Source organism: Dermacentor albipictus, chromosome 5 (genome assembly GCF_038994185.2).
Source record: "Dermacentor albipictus isolate Rhodes 1998 colony chromosome 5, USDA_Dalb.pri_finalv2, whole genome shotgun sequence".
Classification (NCBI taxonomy): Eukaryota; Metazoa; Arthropoda; class Arachnida; order Ixodida; family Ixodidae; genus Dermacentor; species Dermacentor albipictus.
In genome coordinates, this window is record NC_091825.1 from 31,124,440 (window position 1) to 31,144,594 (window position 20,155).

At 44.2% G+C, this 20,155-nt stretch overlaps 1 protein-coding gene across 4 annotated transcripts in view; it reads left to right on the plus strand.

Moving 5' to 3' along the window:
* The window catches only part of LOC135913854 (uncharacterized), a 143,989-nt gene extending 124,392 nt beyond the window's left edge, over positions 1–19,597 (plus strand). For 2 of the 4 annotated variants that reach the window (XM_070539530.1, XM_070539533.1), the window contains 7 exons: positions 4,513–4,681; positions 8,743–8,880; positions 12,428–12,556; positions 13,315–13,459; positions 15,450–15,692; positions 15,760–15,869; positions 19,188–19,597. In XM_070539530.1, the coding sequence (XP_070395631.1) occupies positions 4,513–4,681; positions 8,743–8,880; positions 12,428–12,556; positions 13,315–13,459; positions 15,450–15,692; positions 15,760–15,869; positions 19,188–19,271 (1,018 nt within the window). In that variant the 3' untranslated portion in view covers positions 19,272–19,597. Of the gene's footprint in view, positions 1–4,512; positions 4,682–8,742; positions 8,881–12,427; positions 12,557–13,314; positions 13,460–15,449; positions 15,732–15,759; positions 15,870–19,187 lie in introns of all 4 variants that reach the window. The other 2 variants (XM_065446552.1, XM_070539532.1) reach the window with 2 other exon arrangements.
* Positions 19,598–20,155: the final 558 nt, after the last annotated feature.

A 20,155-nucleotide genomic window follows, 5' to 3' on the forward strand; every position in this document is an offset into this window, starting at 1 on the left:
ACACGCCGTTTCGCGATGCGCAGCTCATTTAAAAGAGTGCATTGTGTGTCAATCTTCGTTAATGTTTATAACGTAAATGGGCGCTTTCAAAACAGAACGGTCCTAACGTACTGTAACGTAGCGGACACGTCAAAAGAGAGGAGAACGAAGCCGTTGACTTGAATAACAACGGCGAACAAGAAACGCGTCAGCTATACTCCATCCCAGAAGCTACCCGCCATGGTAACTCTGCGGCTATGGTGTTGGGCTGCTGAGCACGATGTCGGGGGATCGAATCCCGGCCACGGCGCCCACATTTCGATGGAGGCGAAACGCGAAAACACCCGTGTACTTAATTTAGGTGCACGTTAAAAGAACCCCAGGTGGTCGAAATTTCCTGAATGCTCCATCACGGCGTGCCTCATAATCAGAAAGCGGTTTTGGCACGTAAAACCTCATAATTTAATACATTTTTTTTTAAATCCCAGACGCTGTTGACAGCATGTGGAAGGTAGGGGCGCCATGACTGAAGCATGATGGAGCGCACTACATAATTGTGTTCCTACGCGCCTTTCGCCCCCGTGAATTTGACAGGTGGCTCCGACATTGCTGGAAAAAGGTGTACTATAGTATTTACGTTCTCTTTGTTTTTTATAGTAGGTGGCGCTTTGCTGTCTTTGTGATCTCTTTTTTTTTCTTTGCATGTGCGAACGTCCGTACCGAAAGAACTGGCCCGATATTTTTTTTTTTTTTATCGTCACCTGTTCGCCTAGGTTTTTCTCACACCAGGTTCTTTTTTTTTTTGCAATGTTTCCGCCACGCGTATATAGGGATATTCACGTGACTGTGCCCACTGCCGATGGAATTGAATTGAATCGGAATTGAGTCTCTTTGCCACAGTTAACGTTGCGTGAGACCAGGAATAAAAGCTGATCAAAGAGCTTTTATTCGAACAGCTGGGTCCAATACATGCCGGGGCAGCCGTATGTCTATCAAGGCGAAATCAATCAATCAAGGCGAAATCAATAAATCAATCAGTCAATTGATCAATTAACTAGTCAACAAATTAAATAATTAATTAAGGAATAAATTAATAAATAATCAATTCATGTATAAATAATAATTAATGATTTATTTAATTCGTTAATTAATTACTTAATGATTAATTAATTCATTCATTATATATTAGTCAACTAGGTAACTTAAAGTTTATTTTCCAGCACGATTGTTCGGGTTTTCTCGTTCTCATTTTCGCTACTCTTACTGCGACAATATTTAATTATCCCGACTTGTACGCACACATGTAATCAATCCCGTTAGCCTGTTAGAGCAGTTCACATTTCTTCGTGCTCATCACGACTTGAATCAGCACTGCTGATTGTTTCGACCTCTAGGTTGATTACAAAAGCTGGACCATGGTCAACAACATCGTCGATGATCTGGTCCAGTTTTCTCATCAAATCATCTTCATTGAGAATATGCTTCACACAGGTCTTCTATTTCTCAGCAGTCACTGGCATGACACCTTGCCAAACCAGTTTGCACTCGCCGCGAAGCCCTTCACGTCGCTCCAAACAAGCTCTATAGGGTTCAGTTTGCAATGGTAGGGTGGCACGCGCATAACGAGGTGACCAGTAACTTCAGCGATACGTTCTACATGGTATCGGCCGTCTCTCTTTACGTAAGCCTAAATGAACTCCGCCTTTCCCATGTCGCTGCTCCACGCAACATCTTTTCCGCACAGCCAAGCCTGTATCTCCGTTTTGAGGCTACTCATGCGCGGCACGCTATCCTGCTTCACAGAATGATATGGTGCGTTATCTCTGACTACAACACTTCGTGGTGGTAGCTGTAGGAGTAGCTTCTGGGCAAACCACTTTTTGTAGCGGTCTTCGTTCATTTCTTCATGGTAGTCGCCTGAGCTTTTCTTAGCTCGGAAGACTTCCGCTGCGCCTTTGACGAAACCGCGTTCCCTACCGCAATGCGCTACACTAAGTCTACCCCCTCTGCCACTGGGGTTTTGAAGACCGGCCGACGGTCCTGATCGACGTGCTTCGTGCGCAGACAGGATGATGTCGTCAATCCACAGCCGAATACGCGTGTGGCCAGTGTTGATCGACGTTTCGTTGGTGAAAATATGTGGCCTACCGTGACGCCGGAGCTCCGCTTTACGGCGCAGGTACCGGCGCCGACACTGCCCTCGGTGCGTCGCTTCGATCAGCAGTGCGTCCCGAGAGCCTTTCTTGTACTAGGAAGCTAAGCTTCTTCAGCATCCTGAGCGTCTTCGCTTTGGACACGGTCGGTAGTCTGTCGTCCTCTTTGAAACGCTGCAATACCGTGGCGATAGTTGGAATTTCCCCTCTCTAGAACAGCTGTGAACCACCCTTCGCGACACGCTCAGGTCAAATTCGTCCAGCTTCTTCATCCACTCACGGCCTTTTTCGCAAGAACGCTTTTTCGGTTACAGCACTCGGTCCGCTTCCTTCACCTGCGTTGGCGTTCGCTCACTCACCTGGGTGAGTTTCGCGGTCCCCGTGATGAGCGAATCCACACTTGAAGTGTCCCCGCACTCGACGCGAAGCGCTTTAAAAATATTTAAAGCTAACTGCTTCGCCATGTTGTGGAAATTGAGCACATTCGATGGACGGCACACAGGTGACACAGTTTGCAGCGGCACAACCACCTCGACGCATCACCACCTCGTAACAGGCCTCCGCAGGGTTGTGTCCGTGCTGTCCTTGCCGATTAATTTCAGGAATGATTGAAATGCTTTCTATACTTAAAATCTATCAGTCTTCACTATATTTTAAATTTCCGTGTTTATTGTTTGAAAAACAGTTCTATAGATTGTTCGAATATTTGAAACACTATGTGTTGTGCTCCTACGTACCGCCCTGATTGGACGAGATAACTCTACTTTTGACAGTGCTGTCAACAGCTTGTGAGATGACATATAGGATCCACCGCTTGGGCAAGGCCAATCGTCGTCAGGCCACCTCATTCTAGATGGAGAGGAGACCAATTAAGAAAAATTTGGTTCCCATGCAACGCCTCTTATTAGCCGGGGTGATAATCCATTGCATAAATCACTTTAAGGTTACAGATATCAATTTCGATTACTTGCCATGTTACTCGGTGCTCGCCGTTGTCACATAAATGAATTATTCCTTCAGGGAGGAGTCGGGGCGCTTGCAGTGGATAAATCCGGGGAAAAGAAATGAAATCTCTAAAATCATCTTATTGTTAAATCTTTCACACCGCGATCGAATGGCAAAAGTTTTACCGAGTCTTCCAAATTACAGTCGCTGTTAAGATGATCAGGAATATCCATATCCGGAGCGGTGTGGCACTCTTCACACACTTGGTTTTTACAAGACAGTGTTTTGCGTGTCGCAAAATGCGCGTCCGGCATCCGTTGCAAAGGAGCTATGTTAGTTCTTCAACACCTAGCCTACAACGTGGTCACACAGCTCGTATCGTACCGAGGCCATAATAATGTGAACGATGGAAACCTGGAGATTATCGATAAAGATTAGGACGTCAACTCAAATAGAGCACAATCATGACAACGCTCCCGCTCTCGAACCGAACAAGTTTTGATCAGAACAACTTGCACGCTCTAGTAGAGTAACAAATTCGGTCATTTGGTCTATGGCGTAGTTGAAATTCTGGAAGACGAGCGCTTACACGAAATACACAGGAAATAACAACACTCACATTGCTCTCTGTGGGTATCGTTCGCATGCCAAACCGGATCACTGCGCCACTCACAGAGAAAGAAAGCACGAACAGGCTACTGAGAGCAATACTTTGCACATTTGCCTATGCAGTGTGGTTCCTGCACTTGTGAGACAAGTCTGTCTATTATCCGCATGATTGCCAAAATGGAAGGTGTATTATTTAACGAAGGCGTATTTCAACAGAAAGAAGCAGGATATTTCTATCAGTGATACGTCTGTGGTCCTGCGCTGCAATAAAAACCAATTCATCGTGTTTAAAAAAAAAAGATAATATGCATGAATTTTTACATTTCATACTCTATTGCAATCTATTCGGTTATCGGTGAGCAGACGTATTTGTACACGCTTGCAATTTCCTTGGAAAAAGTACCAAGACTGTGCTCTGAATAAATTTGGTTGTGAGTGATGTTGTTTTCTGACTTGTTGTTCGTTAATTTTTCCCGCGCCTTTTTCGCCGCATGAATTAAGAATCAAGTAGCCCAGAGACATGTAGTAGCATACAGCTCAGCAGCGCGGGAGCACGACTCTGATATGTCCTCTTTACATTTATCTTTTCCACAGATAGCAAACTAAAGATGTTTCGTTTTATAACATGACACAGCCGCCACAATTTTAAGCAGTTTTAAAATTACGTTTACGCGGATTGGCGTATTTTGACAAGAAATAGTCAATAAGCTCACAAGACGACATTATTGATGTTTGTGAATCGGTACCTTCCGCCTCGGGTTGTCTGCGTGTATTAGGTTGCGCTATTTGCAGTTTTGATGCCGCTTGGCATTATCTCGTTCACTAGGGAGGCGGAAATCTTCTACGAGGGAGATGTTTACCTCGGCTGGAACCCTGTGACCCATGCCGCTGGTTTCGTTCTTGCTGCGTCCGCCTTGTGTTCTGGAGCGAGAGTGGTGCCATCGAGGGGTGGCCTACCTGCCAAGGACTTCGTCCAGACTGTCAACAAACACCAGGTAGCCTTTGCACTAACGTCGGCACTGAACGTCCTCACCATTGATCCGTTCAATCCTGCACGTTGCTTTCTTCTTTATAACCAGCAATGAAGCCACGAGTCACATTTGTAATATGTTAGCAACGAGTAACGTTCTCGTTTGTTGATATCTGGCGTATTTAATGTACGTGTGCACCAGCAATCACTCAAAATCCACAAAGAAAAAAAGAAAGATGTGAATCCACGCGGATGCGACCAAGTGCACATCGTTTGGAGTCTCCGTGAGAAAGTTCCAGTAAATTTTAGTAGGTTGCTTTCAAGAAACTAATTAAAAGTAGATATCTAACTTCTCCATTATCCTAATTTTGATATGAGAATGAAAGAGTCGCAGTAAAATTGAGAGAAAGGTCGAAATGGGATACACTTCTAGCGACGTGCACATTAGTATATTTGCAGCAGGGTACACATTACGGCTTCATTTTTTGTGAAAAAGAAAGAAAGTCTACTAGATATGAAAATACTGTGTCGCAGTGCGCCCGCAAGCACTGGATAGCGGTGCCATGAGACAGTCTCTGTGGGAAAGCGAGCCGTTCATCTGAGGCTCGCCGTTCCGGGCACTTCGTTTGCTTGATCTCGATGCGCATCATTGGGTGGAAGCTCTTGGCAGGTCGTGCAAATGACACCGAGTGCTGTTATCGTTGCCTCTCTACCCCGTAACAGATTAACATCTCGCTGTCACACGAAGTCCCTTCGACGGCGCTGCTAACCGGCGTACGAGGACGCGCAGCGCACGTTGTTTTTCTATACTACAGATATATACATACATACATACATACACACACACACACACACACACACACACACACACATATATACATATATATATATAACTCACCGTGTGTGTTTTGCTGCAAAGTTCTCATTCTGAGGTTTTCTTATGATTCTCCTCAACTTCTAGTGTGCATCTTGAAGAATAAGACATTTGAGAGGTCGCTCATTTTCCTAAGGAATCAACTGGATGGAATAGGCTAAATATTATAATGTGGTGCTCAAGTGAAAGTTGATGAATATGGCCTTGGCTCTATTCGCATTGAACGATACATATATATTTAGACTTCGTGTAGGATAGTTAAAAAAACATCAATATTAAGCGTGTTTCTACAAAGACTTTACCATAGGGGGCCGGGCTTAGTGCTGGAAAAATCTGCAGCAATGCAGCTTTTTCCCGCCACTCCGATGAAAAAAATTTTAATTGAGGGATTGATGAATTTTTACGATTAGCCGTGTTGAAACAAAAGGGCGGTTCCTTCGGAGACATGATGTCAGCGGTGGCGACCACGGGGTGACGCATGATACATGCGAATTAATGACTGTTTAATGTGTATATATATATATATATATATATATATATACATATACCCGATCTGCGTACAAGCCATATCAACATTTAGATCTGGGACAGATACAGTTAGCTGCGGAGGTGTGACATGCTGAATTTCGGCTATCAGGTAGCACGGATACGTCTAAAGCCTAAAGATTATTTAATGAACACCTGCTAATTACTGTCTAATCACCACTTATCACCTATAACCCCATTGTAGGCACCGCTGACGGAATGCCTCCGAAGTAACCCTCATTTTATTTCAGAACGGCTATTTAAAATATTACTTAAAGTATTTGTACAAACACCCCGTGTCTAACGAGACCATCTCAGAGCAAAGCCACAGGATCAAAGTACTTGCCATGTGTTCATTTGCCTGTACCGTCTCCCCGTGCACTACTGTTTGCGTGATGATCAAAAGTGCAGTCGTGGTGCATACAGAACCCGCCGTGGTGGCGTATGTAGTCGTTTCAGCGTTGTGCAGCTGAGCCCGAGGTGAAATCCCGGCCATGGTAGGCGGATTTTGATCCGGGCGAAATGCGAGAGGATCAGTGTACCGTGCGTTTGGTGCACGGTAAAGAACGCCAGGTGGTCGAAATTAATCCGGAATCCACAACCACGAGGTGCCTCGTAATCAAATACTGATTTCGCTCCGTAAAACTCGAGTTCATTAAGGGTAAAACTTGCTTCTCAGTGCCATTGTTTGCTTTACCAACTCATAGTGGCGGCCTTTTTCGGGTTCTGTATAGTTTTTATTCTCTGATTGCATTTCGAAACTCAAAACTGAATTCCTTATGTACGTCAGTCCAGCGCTTCTGTTACGTCAGTACATCGGTTGTCGTGAGGCCACCACGTAATCATTAGCTTTACATTTGCCATATATAGAGCAAAGGTAAGGAAAAAGAATGACAACTATTGGACTCTGTGAACATTAAATGGCTGCGAAAGCTGACGACAGTTAACGCTATCAAACGAAAAGGAAAGTGCTTCCGCTGCCATTCTGTTTTCACAGAGTGGAATTGTCATTTTTTGCGCTACGAATCTGGCGTCGTCGCTCGTTCGGAGGTACCCGGGCTCACGATTGTCGTTTCCGTTCAGCATCGCGGGAACGGTCTTCATCAGTGGTCGTTTCGCGCCGGCGCAGTTTACGTTCTCTTTGCTGTTCCCTCCGGCGCTCCTCGTACTCATGTTGTTCTTCGGGTGTACGAACTATACGTGTCCGTCCCATCGACAACGCAGCTTCTTTTTTTTTTATCGCCCATACCTCTCCTGCTTATATACTGGGATAACCTTGACGTCACGCTATTGTTCGCGTTGAGCCTTCTAATCTGCTCCGCATTTTGATATCTGTGCCGCCACACTCCACCCGCATGGGTTTTTTAGAAATCGCTAAGTCCGTTCCTGTTGCCGGACGAAAAAATCTACGTTCTTAGCCTTGTGCCTGGGACCTTATTGGGTTTCACGTGTGACAAGGGTAGTTATAAGGCGCATTAGGGGTCTCGGAGCCGACATTGGTATGCGCGATTGAGGATCACCAGGATCGGTCCACATGATTATTTATTTCTGTTCATGGACGCCGAGAAAAACTACCGAAGGTTAGTCATATGCAGCTTTCACTGTAAAATTGGCGTGCCACTATCTCCAGCAATAAACCTGTGTCTCCTTAGGCCCGGTGCAGTTGGTAAGTGGACCCACAAACCAGTGCGGTATTGCATAGCTGTGGCTCTTATGAGCGGTGTTTTGCGCCACACATATCCTTTGAGGGTTGGCATTTATATTCATGCATTATAGAGGCAACACGTCACTGAACTAGGGCGCCATTTTTGGCATCGCAAGTTACTTATTTTCCAAAACGCGGCATCATCCCCCACGCCTCTCTCTGTCACCGTAACTGAGTTCAAACGAAAGAAATTGCTTATGTAATTTGATTTCAATTTTTCCTCAACTTCGCGAAACCTCTGAATACACTTTGGCCAGTACTTGTAATAGACGGCATCATGTGAAAATGCGGAGTTCAAAGAAATTTTTTAGGCAGTAGGTTAGAGTGAAAAGCAGCAGGGTTACTTTCTCAACAGACTGCATTAATTGAATCGATTTTGCTTTCGTGTTGACAAAGCATCTTCAGTTCACGATGGCAGGAAGCAATAACAAAACAAACAGCACTGCTTCCATCATCTTACTTCTATGACTGAAACGCTGAGTCACCTTATTGTTGCTGTAAATGCACACCTCTTTAAACGAAAATTATGGGATTTAACGTGCCAACACCACTTTCTGATTATGAGGCATGCCGTAGTGGAGTACTCCGGAAATTTCGACCACCTGGGGTTTTTTAACGTGCACCTAAATCTAAGTACACGGGTGTTTTCGCATTTCGCCCCCATCGAAATGCGGCCGCCATGACCGGGATTCGATCCCGCGACCTTATGCTCAGCAGCCCAACACCACCCTTTTTAAACGAATTGGCACGCATAAGGTATACTTCTGCACTTGAAGCAGGGAAACGCTCCCCCGAAAGTTCATGTGAAACAATACGCAGTGCCGTGTGCCACAACTCTGTAAAACTATAAAGCTCAACAAACCAATGATGGTGCCGGAAGGGAAATTTACACCTTGACCCCTTACTTATGGAACACATATAGCGGCGGAAGCTTCGATCGCTGTTACTATATCTGTCTGCTTCACTGCATATCTCCGTCCAGGTGACATCTATTGTGGCATTCCCGACAGCGTTCCGCAAGCTTGTATTCGACCTGGATGAAGACGCCGTGCCCACCGTAAAGCGGATACTCATGTGTGGCACGTCAACTGCCGAGGAACTGTACCAGAGGGTACTGAAGGTACAATTAGCAGTGTCTGTCAAGTATTCGTCACATTTGTTCTATTTAGTAGAGTGGGCGCGACACCCGTACTTCATTCGTTGCACAGTGCTTTCTCAATTTGTGCACAGTTAGGACTTTGGGAGAATTAGGGATAAAGCACATGCACTTGCAATGTGACCACTTTACGACTCTTGTTTTCAGCGACAATACGTAACATCCTTCTGGATTGTTCCTGAGATGACGGTATTTGACGCACTTGCGCGATGCTGAGACCATTTAGTTTTCCGTCGTTTAACATTTATTTATTTATTTATTTATTTATTTATTTATTTATTTATTTATTTATTTATTTATCCCTCAATTTCCCCAATTAATATGCATTGCATGAGCGGTACGACTTTTATGGCAGCAAACGTTTCTTCAATGCACTTCTTGATATGTATAATGACCACATCCCTCGACAATTTATTGCAGGCTAATTCCAGCAATAAAAAAGCGCATATTTAGCTTTTCCATAAAACATGCATGAAAACCGCAACATTTGGCTCCATTTCCATTCAACATTCTATGGTTACTTCTACTCCCCATGATTCTACTCCCCATGAACGTACTCTTTCCTAACATTGTCATCAAGTCGACGTCATTTCTTCGGAGAACTAACAAATGTAATGATCTACTTTCTCATTGCTTGACAATGACTGATGCATATTCTGTTTGAAATTGCGTTAGCTAACATGCCTTTGTTATAAAATGTTGCTTTATTATGGCTACTTGCTACTGGTAACGCCAATGAATCATACTTTTGTGACTGTGTATTAAATATGCGTAAATGTGGAAACTATTTAAAGCTGTACTGCTCTTTAAAGCTTCCTACTGCTGCACCGCGATAATCTTCAACATTCATACGTGCTCTGTAAATTCTGATATTACTGAATCTCAGGATTGCCTAAGGGTATAGTTGTTCATTTATTTGCATTATGACATGCAGTGAAGTTGCCAACAGTGCTAAGGCGACAGAGGGAAGGCGACATATTGGAGAGCTGAAATCGAGAGAGCAAGCCACAGGAAGAAGAGCACAACTATTGGCGGTGGCTTTGTGTAGCTCTCGCGCGCGAAGCACCATAATAAGTGTTTTGAAGTATTCACTTTTGCGTGACATGACAACGACAAACACGACAGCTCTTCCAGACAGAGATCCCGCTCCACCATCGGTGCAGTACAAGGTATAAGAAGGCTGACCAGTGTTTCAGGTCAGAATATTAAACGTGCTTACGTGGTATTTAGACGAGGTACCTATGTCTTCAGAGTATGTTTTGCTGCAGCGACAAAGTCGCAATAAAGAAATGCGTGCGACAAAACCCACCCGAAGGATGTTTATTTATTTATTCGTATAATATTTATAATATGACTCGTATCGTACGTTTCCTACGCCGAAGAAATTGTAGTTTAGTCGCGAATAAGGCTACGGCAATAGGAATAACATATTTCACCTGCAGTAAATTTAGCCTGCTATTCAGTTTATCACCGCTACTACTATGGGGCAATAAGAAAACCACTTTTGCGTGTTAAAGCAGCCCGAAAACACTTTGCACATACAGTAAGACAGCGTGGGCGATCTGTAGGAGAGGCTGCTCTGAACATGTGTGCAAAATGTTGCTGCACTGCATGCAGCCAGAAATTTACAATCTACTGTCAAACGCAGCGAAGAATCTCTCGGTTTTGCTTTCGCTTTTGCAATTTTGTCATGCAGCGTCGTCGGAAGCAGCTGGCTCACCAAAGCTGTTGGCTGATTTCGTAACCGCTAGAGCATTATCAGTAATACCTCATTGTTAATTTTGAGTTACATAAATAAAAAAAATTACCGACGATTACGTTACTTCCTAATGCGAAATTTGAGCGCAGCAAATAAGCTGTTTCACCTTTTCGATAGATTGAGGCAAAGAAATCGAGCAACACATGTATGCGCTATCACAGAATTTTTTTTTTTATTTTTCACACGTATTCCTTTAACAAAGACTCCATTAACAGTTCTTGACAGTCATGAAGGAAGCTTTGTGGTCGGAGAAATAGACTGATATATGTTCGACTTGGTACACCAATGCTTGATTCTCAAAGACGAGATCTATACAAGTGCCTCGCGAGGTTGTCACAGCCGTGGGACGCGTTACGAGCGAGAGGAACGGGATGTTCTCCCGCATAAGTGTTAGGAAATTGCTGTTTGTCTTTATGTCAACATTAAAGTCCCCCACTACTAACATCGGTGTGGATCGATGGACGGTTAATGCGAGTTGCAGGAAGTGCACGACGTCTTTCGTGAGTGCGGTAGCGGACTCACGAAAGCGGTATCAGTCGGTCGCTGCTAGCGCTGGGGGGATGAAAGGGGGGCGGAGCTGGTTATGAGGCCGACGACAACGCGAAACCCAGGAACGGACGCCAAAGAGCCATTTGTGTAGCCAGCCCTCCTCCACAGTCTCTCCTCCTCCCTTCCATCATCCTCCCTCGCCCGGAGAGCCGACAGCGCGCATGCGCGGCGGCGGAGCAGCGGCGCATGCGCGGCGGCGGAGCGCGGCGGCCGAGGCGAGCTGGTTACGAGGCCGACGCCGACGACGACGACGCCGACGACGACGCGAAACCCAGGAACGGACGCCAAAGAGCTGCGCTCTAAAAAGACTATTATATATGTGCGTTCTCGAAAAGACCCGGAATCCGATTTCGTCTTTACGTGGCCTCCGATAAGGCAGAGGCGTCCAGCGTCTCGTAGCCTACCGCGGCGGCCTCGGGGTGGCGCGACGAGCCTTTTCGCTGATTTCGACGCCGCGACACTTGACTTTTGGCGGGGCTTTGTGCTCTTGGTTTCTCCACTGCGCAGCTTCCAGCACGCTAGCGGAGACGAAAAGAGAGAGAAAGTAGGCTACCAATGCGATAACCACGCTTATAGTCGAAGGATTCGAAAAATACTTGCGGATGAGATTCGTGAGACGACATCCTCTAATAGTGAGACCGTTCAATGATTAGTTAGAAAATTAGTTCAGGGCCCGTTTAGGTCACGAGTATGACTAGCCTATGTGGCGTAAGCTACATAAGAAAGTCATCCGCCGGGCTTCGGTTGTACCTTCCTTAGGGGATGTGACTCCCCTTTCTGCAACAAGTTCCCTGCTGTAAGTCGCAGCCCCGAGTTGGCCGCCGTGCTCTACTGCATATCGCCTGCTTTGGCCCCCATTCTTCTTCCGTAATAGACCACCTGTTTCCAGTTCTGCGCATTGCGTTACCTAACCAAGTCCGCATTTTCTCCGTTATGTCAACTAGGATATGAGCTACATTTGTTGGATCGCTATTTATTGCTGCATTTCCCCTGTCACCTGTTTCCTGTCACACGTTAACTCGGAAGGCACATACTCCAAAAGCCAGCAAGGGTAACGGGAATTGAGCGGACGCGGATTACTGTTCATTTCTTTATCATATTTGAACTAGGCTCCGCCTTCCCTTTTTATTATTCACAAGACCTTCACCGCAATTATTTTGGCGTATATGCGATAATTCCAACTGCCGCATCTTTGCCGCCCAGGTATTCCAGCCCAAGAGCCTGCGCAACGGATACGGCCTCTCTGAAATCGTCGGCTTTGCCTGCATGACAGCGCCAAACACGATAGGTCTTTCCGACGCAGGTCACCCTGTACCATCGGTGCAGTACAAGGTATGAGAAGGCTGCGCAATGCTTCAGGTCAGAATATTAAACGTGCCTACGTGGTATACAGACGAGGGGTTGCCTTCGTCTTTAGTATTCAACCATGCGTCCATCAGATTTCTGTCAAAGGGCCTGATCTTTGAGCGCATGATAAAAATGTCGTTTCCTCGGGATGCAACCACACCTCGTCAACTGTATTGTACGAAGAATACAGTCTTTGCAGCGTTCGCAGTTTAATTAACCTGCAAAGCATGGCTTGGAGGCTCAGAGAAGAACTAGCGACATACGCGATTCACACACCCTTTCTGTGGCTAACACGTCGTGATCCCTCTATAACGAAAGGAGGTCGACTTGACAGCTGTAAATACAATAAAGTATAGCAGGACACGAACCGAAGATGTGTGCTTTATCGTCAATTCTTTATCAGGCAGCGCATGAAAACCGAGAGGTTGCGGGGTCGGGGTTCAGGACGCTTCAAGTGGCTCTTATTGGGACATAATAATGGCTACCGTACTTAAAATGTAAGAACACTGCTAGTCGGTGTCTTCGGATCTGAGAAAACATCTTGAGCATTCACACGCACTTTTTAATAATTATTTTTTGTGTTTCATATTAGCAAATTTTCTGCGCTTTGCATTTACCATATGTCTATCCTCTTCATTATGAGCAGCATTAACTGTCTTATCAAATGCATCATTCCGTTCTTTTGAGCTTTTTCTTCAGTCTACATGTGGCTAATAACTCGACTCATTTATCGTGCACTGCAGATTGTGGACCACGTAACAGGTCTTCCACTGGGAGCCGGCGAAGTGGGTGAAATCACATTTCGAGGACCGCATCTAATGAGAGGCTACCATAACAAGCCGGAAGCTACAGCGGCAGTTTTGGACAAAGACGGGTGGTTTCGATCAGGTTAGATCACTGTGCTCAGAGAGTTTAGAATTCTAAGATATCAATAGTGTTGAATTGCGGATGTTTATTTGCGAGATTCAGTCATAAAAGTCTACTGAGCAGAATATACATAGTGGCGTTATTTCTAAGATAATATGTATTTTTTTACGTGCCCAAGAACAGCTTTACGCCTTAATATCGGTGCACTTGTGTTCCACAAAGAACATAACACCAAAAAACAAACAAGACTATCTCAAACAACAGTGGTACGAAATGCAACAGAAAATTGAATTATTCAGAGACAGAAGTTAGATAAAGAGCAAATCGTAGAACTGAATATATCAAGATCATCGTGCAAGTTATTTTGCTGTGTTACAAGATATGTTACAGCGTTAGAAGTGCAAGAGGAATTCACGTAGAAATGCCAGGATTGCGCAGGTTATGGCGAGGCAAGCAGAATATTACAGCTCAAAGTAATTGCGGACAGGAGAAGTGGTTGTAAAATAGTTTATAAAAAATAAGGAATCACGGTATTGCGGGCTTGTTTCTAGGGGACTAATATTAAACATGCGTAGTACACGCTCATACGCATAAACTACACGGCATCCCGAGATGTATTTAAATTACGCTAGACAGGTTTGGAGCTACAGTAGACCTTCTATCGAGTGGCGCCTAGATGAATAGTGATGTCAGCGGCGCTACACTAAGGCTTGCCTCATCTCGCCATGATATATATATATATATATATATATATATATATATATATATATATATATATATATATATATAGTCATATCATGAGAAGCCAACAAACACAGACAGTAAGGACAACATAGGCGAAATTAATTGTGCTTAATAAATGAAATAAAGAAACGATAAATTAACGGAAATTAAAGTGACGCCTGCGGCAAAAAGGACGTTCCAAGTCAGCCGCCAAGGTCTGTGAGTGGTGGCACTGGCTAACACTCCCAGGGTTCTACTAATACACATAAATACCCAAGAAATTGGATGGGGAAACGCCGCCGCGGTAGCTCAATTGGTAGAGCATCGCACGCGACATGCGAAGGTTGTGGGTTCGGTTCCCACCTGCGGCAAGTTGTTTTTTCATCCACTTTAATTTCCATTAATTTATCATTACTTCATTTCATTTATTAAGCACATGCAATTTCCCCTATGTTGTACTTGGTGTCAGTGTTTGTTGGCTTCTCATTATATGACTATATATATATATATATATATATATATATATATATATCATGGCGACATGAATTATAGGCCAACGTAACGAATGGCAGCGCAACGTCCCAGTCGTGATGGTCATCGGAGACATACCTGGACAGCATGTCAGTAAGCAGTAACAAGTTTGTGTTTAGTCGCGCACGAGTGTAGATTGTCATTGACAACTTTAGAAAGAAAGTAGCGGCCTCGGTCGGGGAGGAGCTGTCGAGGGGCGCCGTGGTGAAGGATGACGTTTTCTAGGAGGAAGTCCGCGACATCGGTTGCAACGTAATACATTTGAGCACATTCGGAGGTATCTTCGCAAATGTGGTTTCTATTGATCAAATTTTACATTGTTTTCTGTTCTTCCACCACTACAACAACTAAACTGTATGAAAGCAGATTTAGCCTCCTGCACATAGGACTCTACGCTAGGCGTGCCTCTACGTGGAATAGATACACTATAGGCTCAATTTTCTGAAGAGGGCTTGAACCCCATAACCAATTTATTCAATATTCAGGAAGCAGCGCTTCATGGCCTGTTTCTAGTGGCATCGTCGTTTAAAAGCACTCGTATGTGACATTCAGTGCCTTTTCTCAAGCAGGAACCGCAGAAAATATGTCGGTTGTGCGGAAGTTGAAGGCCACCCGCCTCCTCTCACCTTGTTCTTTTTTAATCAGGCTTACATGTTTTTCTTTTAAGTGGCAGAATGTGATGCTAGCTTCGGGGCATGCTGACATCATATGAGTGTGAAGTTCGCAGTGTTCTATGCCACACGTGTCACAATCGCAGGGGACGCCGGATATCGCGACGACACCGGGAAGTTGCACGTTGTGGAGCGCCTTAAGGACATGATCAAGTGTCTGGACCAGCAGCTCGCGCCGGCAGAGCTGGAGGCTCTGCTTTCACAGCACCCACTGGTGGCAGAAGCCGCTGTAGTGGGCATTGACCACCCGGACATGGGCGAGGCACCCACGGCCTTCGTTGTGGCCGAAGGCCGTGTCGAAGAGGAAGAGCTCAAGCAGCTAGTAGCCGGTGAGGAAGTGACACTTAACGACAGACGTGTTGCTAATTGTAGGTCCAATAATTTTCTACTTTTCAGTTTCGCAGTTGGCGCCGTGTCTTACCGTTCATCTATGTTTTGAAGTGCAAAAGTTAGCGCTTGAATCAACGTTGGAATGTCATTTTTATAACCCGTATGTACTGGCGAAGGTGCGTGTTGTGATTTGATGAGAGCAGGTGAAGTGACGGTCCGATAATGTTAGGGCAATGTATTGAACACATCACGAAATGTAGTTTAAATGAGCAGTGATGCAACATGTCGTCGTAACTACAGCCTGTAGCACGAAGTAATTTTCCAGCTCACCAGTGCGTTGTTCCACCAGGATAGCGCTAACCACATTGCTCTGCTGCCGCCCCCGTCAAAAGTGTCACGGACTGCTTGTTTTGACGCGCAAGAAGCGCTACACAGATAGCATGAAAACCGATCATGAGGTCACATGTAGCAAGCTTTAACCCCACCACAAACACCAGCCGCGATGATGCACCCCTATAAAATCTGCACTACTATGGCATCCGTACTAACCTCTAAGTCAAACGTGAACAGTACCCCGACCAAAGACATAAAAAGAAAAGAAAACAATACGTTTGCGCTCCCATAAGGGGACCACGTTCACCATGAAAGCAAATGAGGGCGGCGGGGGGGGGGGGGGGGGGGAGGGGAGGAGGTAGGCGATTATGTACGTAAGAATAGATAGCACAAACAGCGGGCATTATTTACTTATTTATTTAAGGAAATACTGCCAGTCTTAATGCTAGACTTTAGATGGGGCTGTGCGATGCATTGAAATTAACATAACACAGAAAATACAGGACAGAATGAAATGTAGAGCTAATATTACTGCAGTAAAAAAAAGTAAAGGAATAATTGTAGAGAATGAAAGCCCGAATAATATGTTAATCAAAACAAAGCTATATAATACTACAGTAATATCAACTAACACCACCTAAGTACCATAGGAGTACCAACTACCACTTATGTGACATAATAGAAATGGTCGAACCGATACACAAACCGTGCGAAAACATTATATCCAATAACAAGTAAAACAACTTCGTACAACCGCGCTGACAAAAGCGACGCATAGATGCCACGCACAGGGAAGTGAGCAATAATATAAGCAAACGCGAGCACATTTATTACGAAGGCGGCAAGTTACATAGGAGTTAAAGCAGTCGCTCTGAGTGCACGGGGGCTAGAGCAAAATCAACTGTAGAAATGAACGAAACTAGAATGGCCAAAAAGACAGTGCCGGCAAAGCACCAACGAACGATTTCAGATGGGCGCTTTCGAGAATTAACGCGTGTACATGTGAAGTAATGTCCTAAAACAAGATTAGCTCCTTAATTGAGCAAAACTTCCAGTCTGTTGATGAGGTCAAATAAATGTTTGCTGCTAATTAAATATGCACACACCACTGCTAGGCCTATATTAGACGCGTATGCGCGAAGTTTAGTGCCTTAGCTCGTACGAGACAAGGAACGCTGAACGTATATAAAATTTTGACGAGTATTAGTAAACACATCGTCTATATGCGTTTTCCATGGACCGTTTGTAGTCAAATGTACTGAAGTATATCTAAATGGATCGACTGCTTCTATAAGCTCAGAATCTGTAGCATACAGGGAGAAGCTGCATTGGTTTGTGTACTAATCCACATGAGCTTGGTCTTGTTTCTCATACGTTTCATTTGGCAATGGGCCCACAAATTATTCAGCTTATCCAGGTAGTTTTGCAATGTTAGGTTAGGCGTGCACCAGCATTCTATCGCGAACGCAGAGGAGAATTACTATATAGGTTATGACTCCGTGAAAAGCTTGAAGCGCAGGAAAAGTGTAAATACATCAGTGTAACATATGCTGAAAGGTTGGTGTACTTCTATGAACCATATACAGCTGATCAGTATATGAATCCAGCAAGGGGATACGAGGATGATACGAACTGAATTAAACGCGTTGCCGTGTAAAACGAACGAATACAAACAATACCTGGTGGGAAAAAACACCACGGTAACACTACGCAATATATGCACGTCACAGCAAGGTAATTGTGACTGCTTCGTTATACAGGCAACATATACTGAAACAAACGTCATGGCTTTGCTAGACCAATGATTCTCAGCCTATGTCCTGTACGAGTAAGACACTTGTTAGTTTGTTAAAGCATGCTGGTAGAATAGTGCCGACAACTTCTGCTGTCATACCTGCAAGAAAGTTAAAGCATACAGCAACTTCGTTTTACGGTAAGAGATCGTGAAAAAAACAAATGGAGCTATTGAAGGAAACTAGTCGCAGAATGATGTAGCGCTACACAGTTAAAGCTTTTGACATGCGTACGTACTCGCTGCTAGGGGAGTTCAGGGCATCGGCTATTTTTTACTCGGACATTAAGTTTCTATTCTGTCCATAAATCAGTGTCCGCAAACCATAACCTACAAGGGCAAGGTGCTTATAAACTGTCAATGTACACGGTGCCACTTTATTTGCCACTAGGCAGGATAGTCATGATAAGTGGTGACGTTATCGAAAGTGCTCAGCGATTATCTACCAAAGCGCTGGAGCTACAACCGCAGAAACTAGCCCTTTCCGTATATCGCACCACATTCTCCGATTGAATTTATCCACTAGTTCGATGTAGGAGTGAAATTGAGGAGTAAATTTTGACTGCTGTAAAGCTGGTAATTTTTAGTTTGTACGTTTAAAAGTGCCGATGCGAAAAAAAAAAAACACTTCCAAAGAGCTCATAGACCATTGTCATTAGTTTCAAGGGGGCGAAATGGAGAGAAATAGCAATGTGAGTAAATATTTGATAAATAGAATATAGTACTATGAGTGTATCATTACTGTTTCGAAAGTTTCGCTGGTTGTTATGTGTTGGCCTAAAGTGTATAAAAGTTCTTACGTAAGCTTAGAATACTGGTACAAAGCTTAGACTGGTAACGTTGAGGATAGGATAGGAAGAAATATTATTTGTCCAACGGTTATTGCTGGTAGTGCCCGGGGCTAGGCTACCAGGGGTCCATCGCCCGAGGAATATCCGTTGCATATTGAACATTTTGAGAATGTACAAACTTTAAGATTTATATCTCAAGGAACCTCAAAGAGTTAGCATGGAAAGTTCGCTAAGAGGGAAGTAGGGTAAGAGTACTTGTGTTTATATTACAGGATGATGGAGACAGTGCTAAACACAGACTTAACTGTATAGTGCAAATTGCATATTCATTCAGCCTAATTTTACCTATTGCTAATTGCTGCGTTATATGTAAGTGACGCGGATTTGACCATACTGAGCCCAACGCGAAAGAAGCAGCATACTTTTCGAAGCCCTGAAAAGCATTACAGCAAATCTTGAAAGCATTTCTTAGAAATGCGGGATTCCTCTCTGTAATTGTTTATGCGTACACGACAGCCTTTTTGAAAAACGTCCTTACAGTTTTTCTGAGGCTTCTTCGTTTTCGTTTTTTTACGCAGAACAAGCTGCGCGCCACAAGCACCTGCACGGCGGGGTCGTCTTTGTCGACCACCTTCCGAAGACGGACACAGGAAAGATCATGAGGAGACAACTTCGGTCGAACTACTTGAATACATATTCAAAGGGACCATGAAACCCTTAAGGGAGGAACTTCCGCAAGCAAATATAGCATTCTACTTGCTTGCTTAGCAGAGTAGTATTGGAACGGTATTATTTAACAACGTTGCTTCCAGTGAAGCACGTAAAATAAGCAGAGCAAATGAATATGTGGAACACCGTCACCATCTAGCTCGCACTACTAAAGCTCATTCGGCAAGCTCAACTTTCTCTGCCATTTCCTTTCATACCAGCCATATTTTATTGTACCATATTATATTGCTGACAGTTTCATTAAATATGCGTTTCTGAAGGTCGGTGCCTCGAATGCGTCTGCTATCTATTTTTGACGAGTAATGAAAGGCTCATTTGTAAGGTGGATTAATTTTAGTTACATGGTTAATTGACGTTTTAGTGACCGCAACGACAGCAATATCACGGCAATGAAAGACACATAGCGGACCTATTTTCAACATATTAATACCTTTCATTGAACAATTTTTAATTCCTTGACATGCATTATAAAAATTTTAAAATGCATTTCCGTTTGTTCTGCACATACTGAAATCCGTAGTATACCATATTTACAATTCGTGATTTTCAATTGTCATTTTGGCTTTCCTGAGGGCCATGATAATTCAATGACTGGAGGTGTCAACCGAAAATGGGAAGCAAGATTCGTGATATCTGCTTATGGTAACCACAGCGTGGTTAACAACTAAGCCTGCAGAGTCTTTATAGCGCAAAATCATGGAATTAAATGCTACTGAACAAGCCTCAGGATAACTGTCAACGGTAACGCCCTAGGATGCAAACATTACAGCTACACAACGCATTGCCATCGTCGAAACGAGCGTTCTACGAAGCCTGT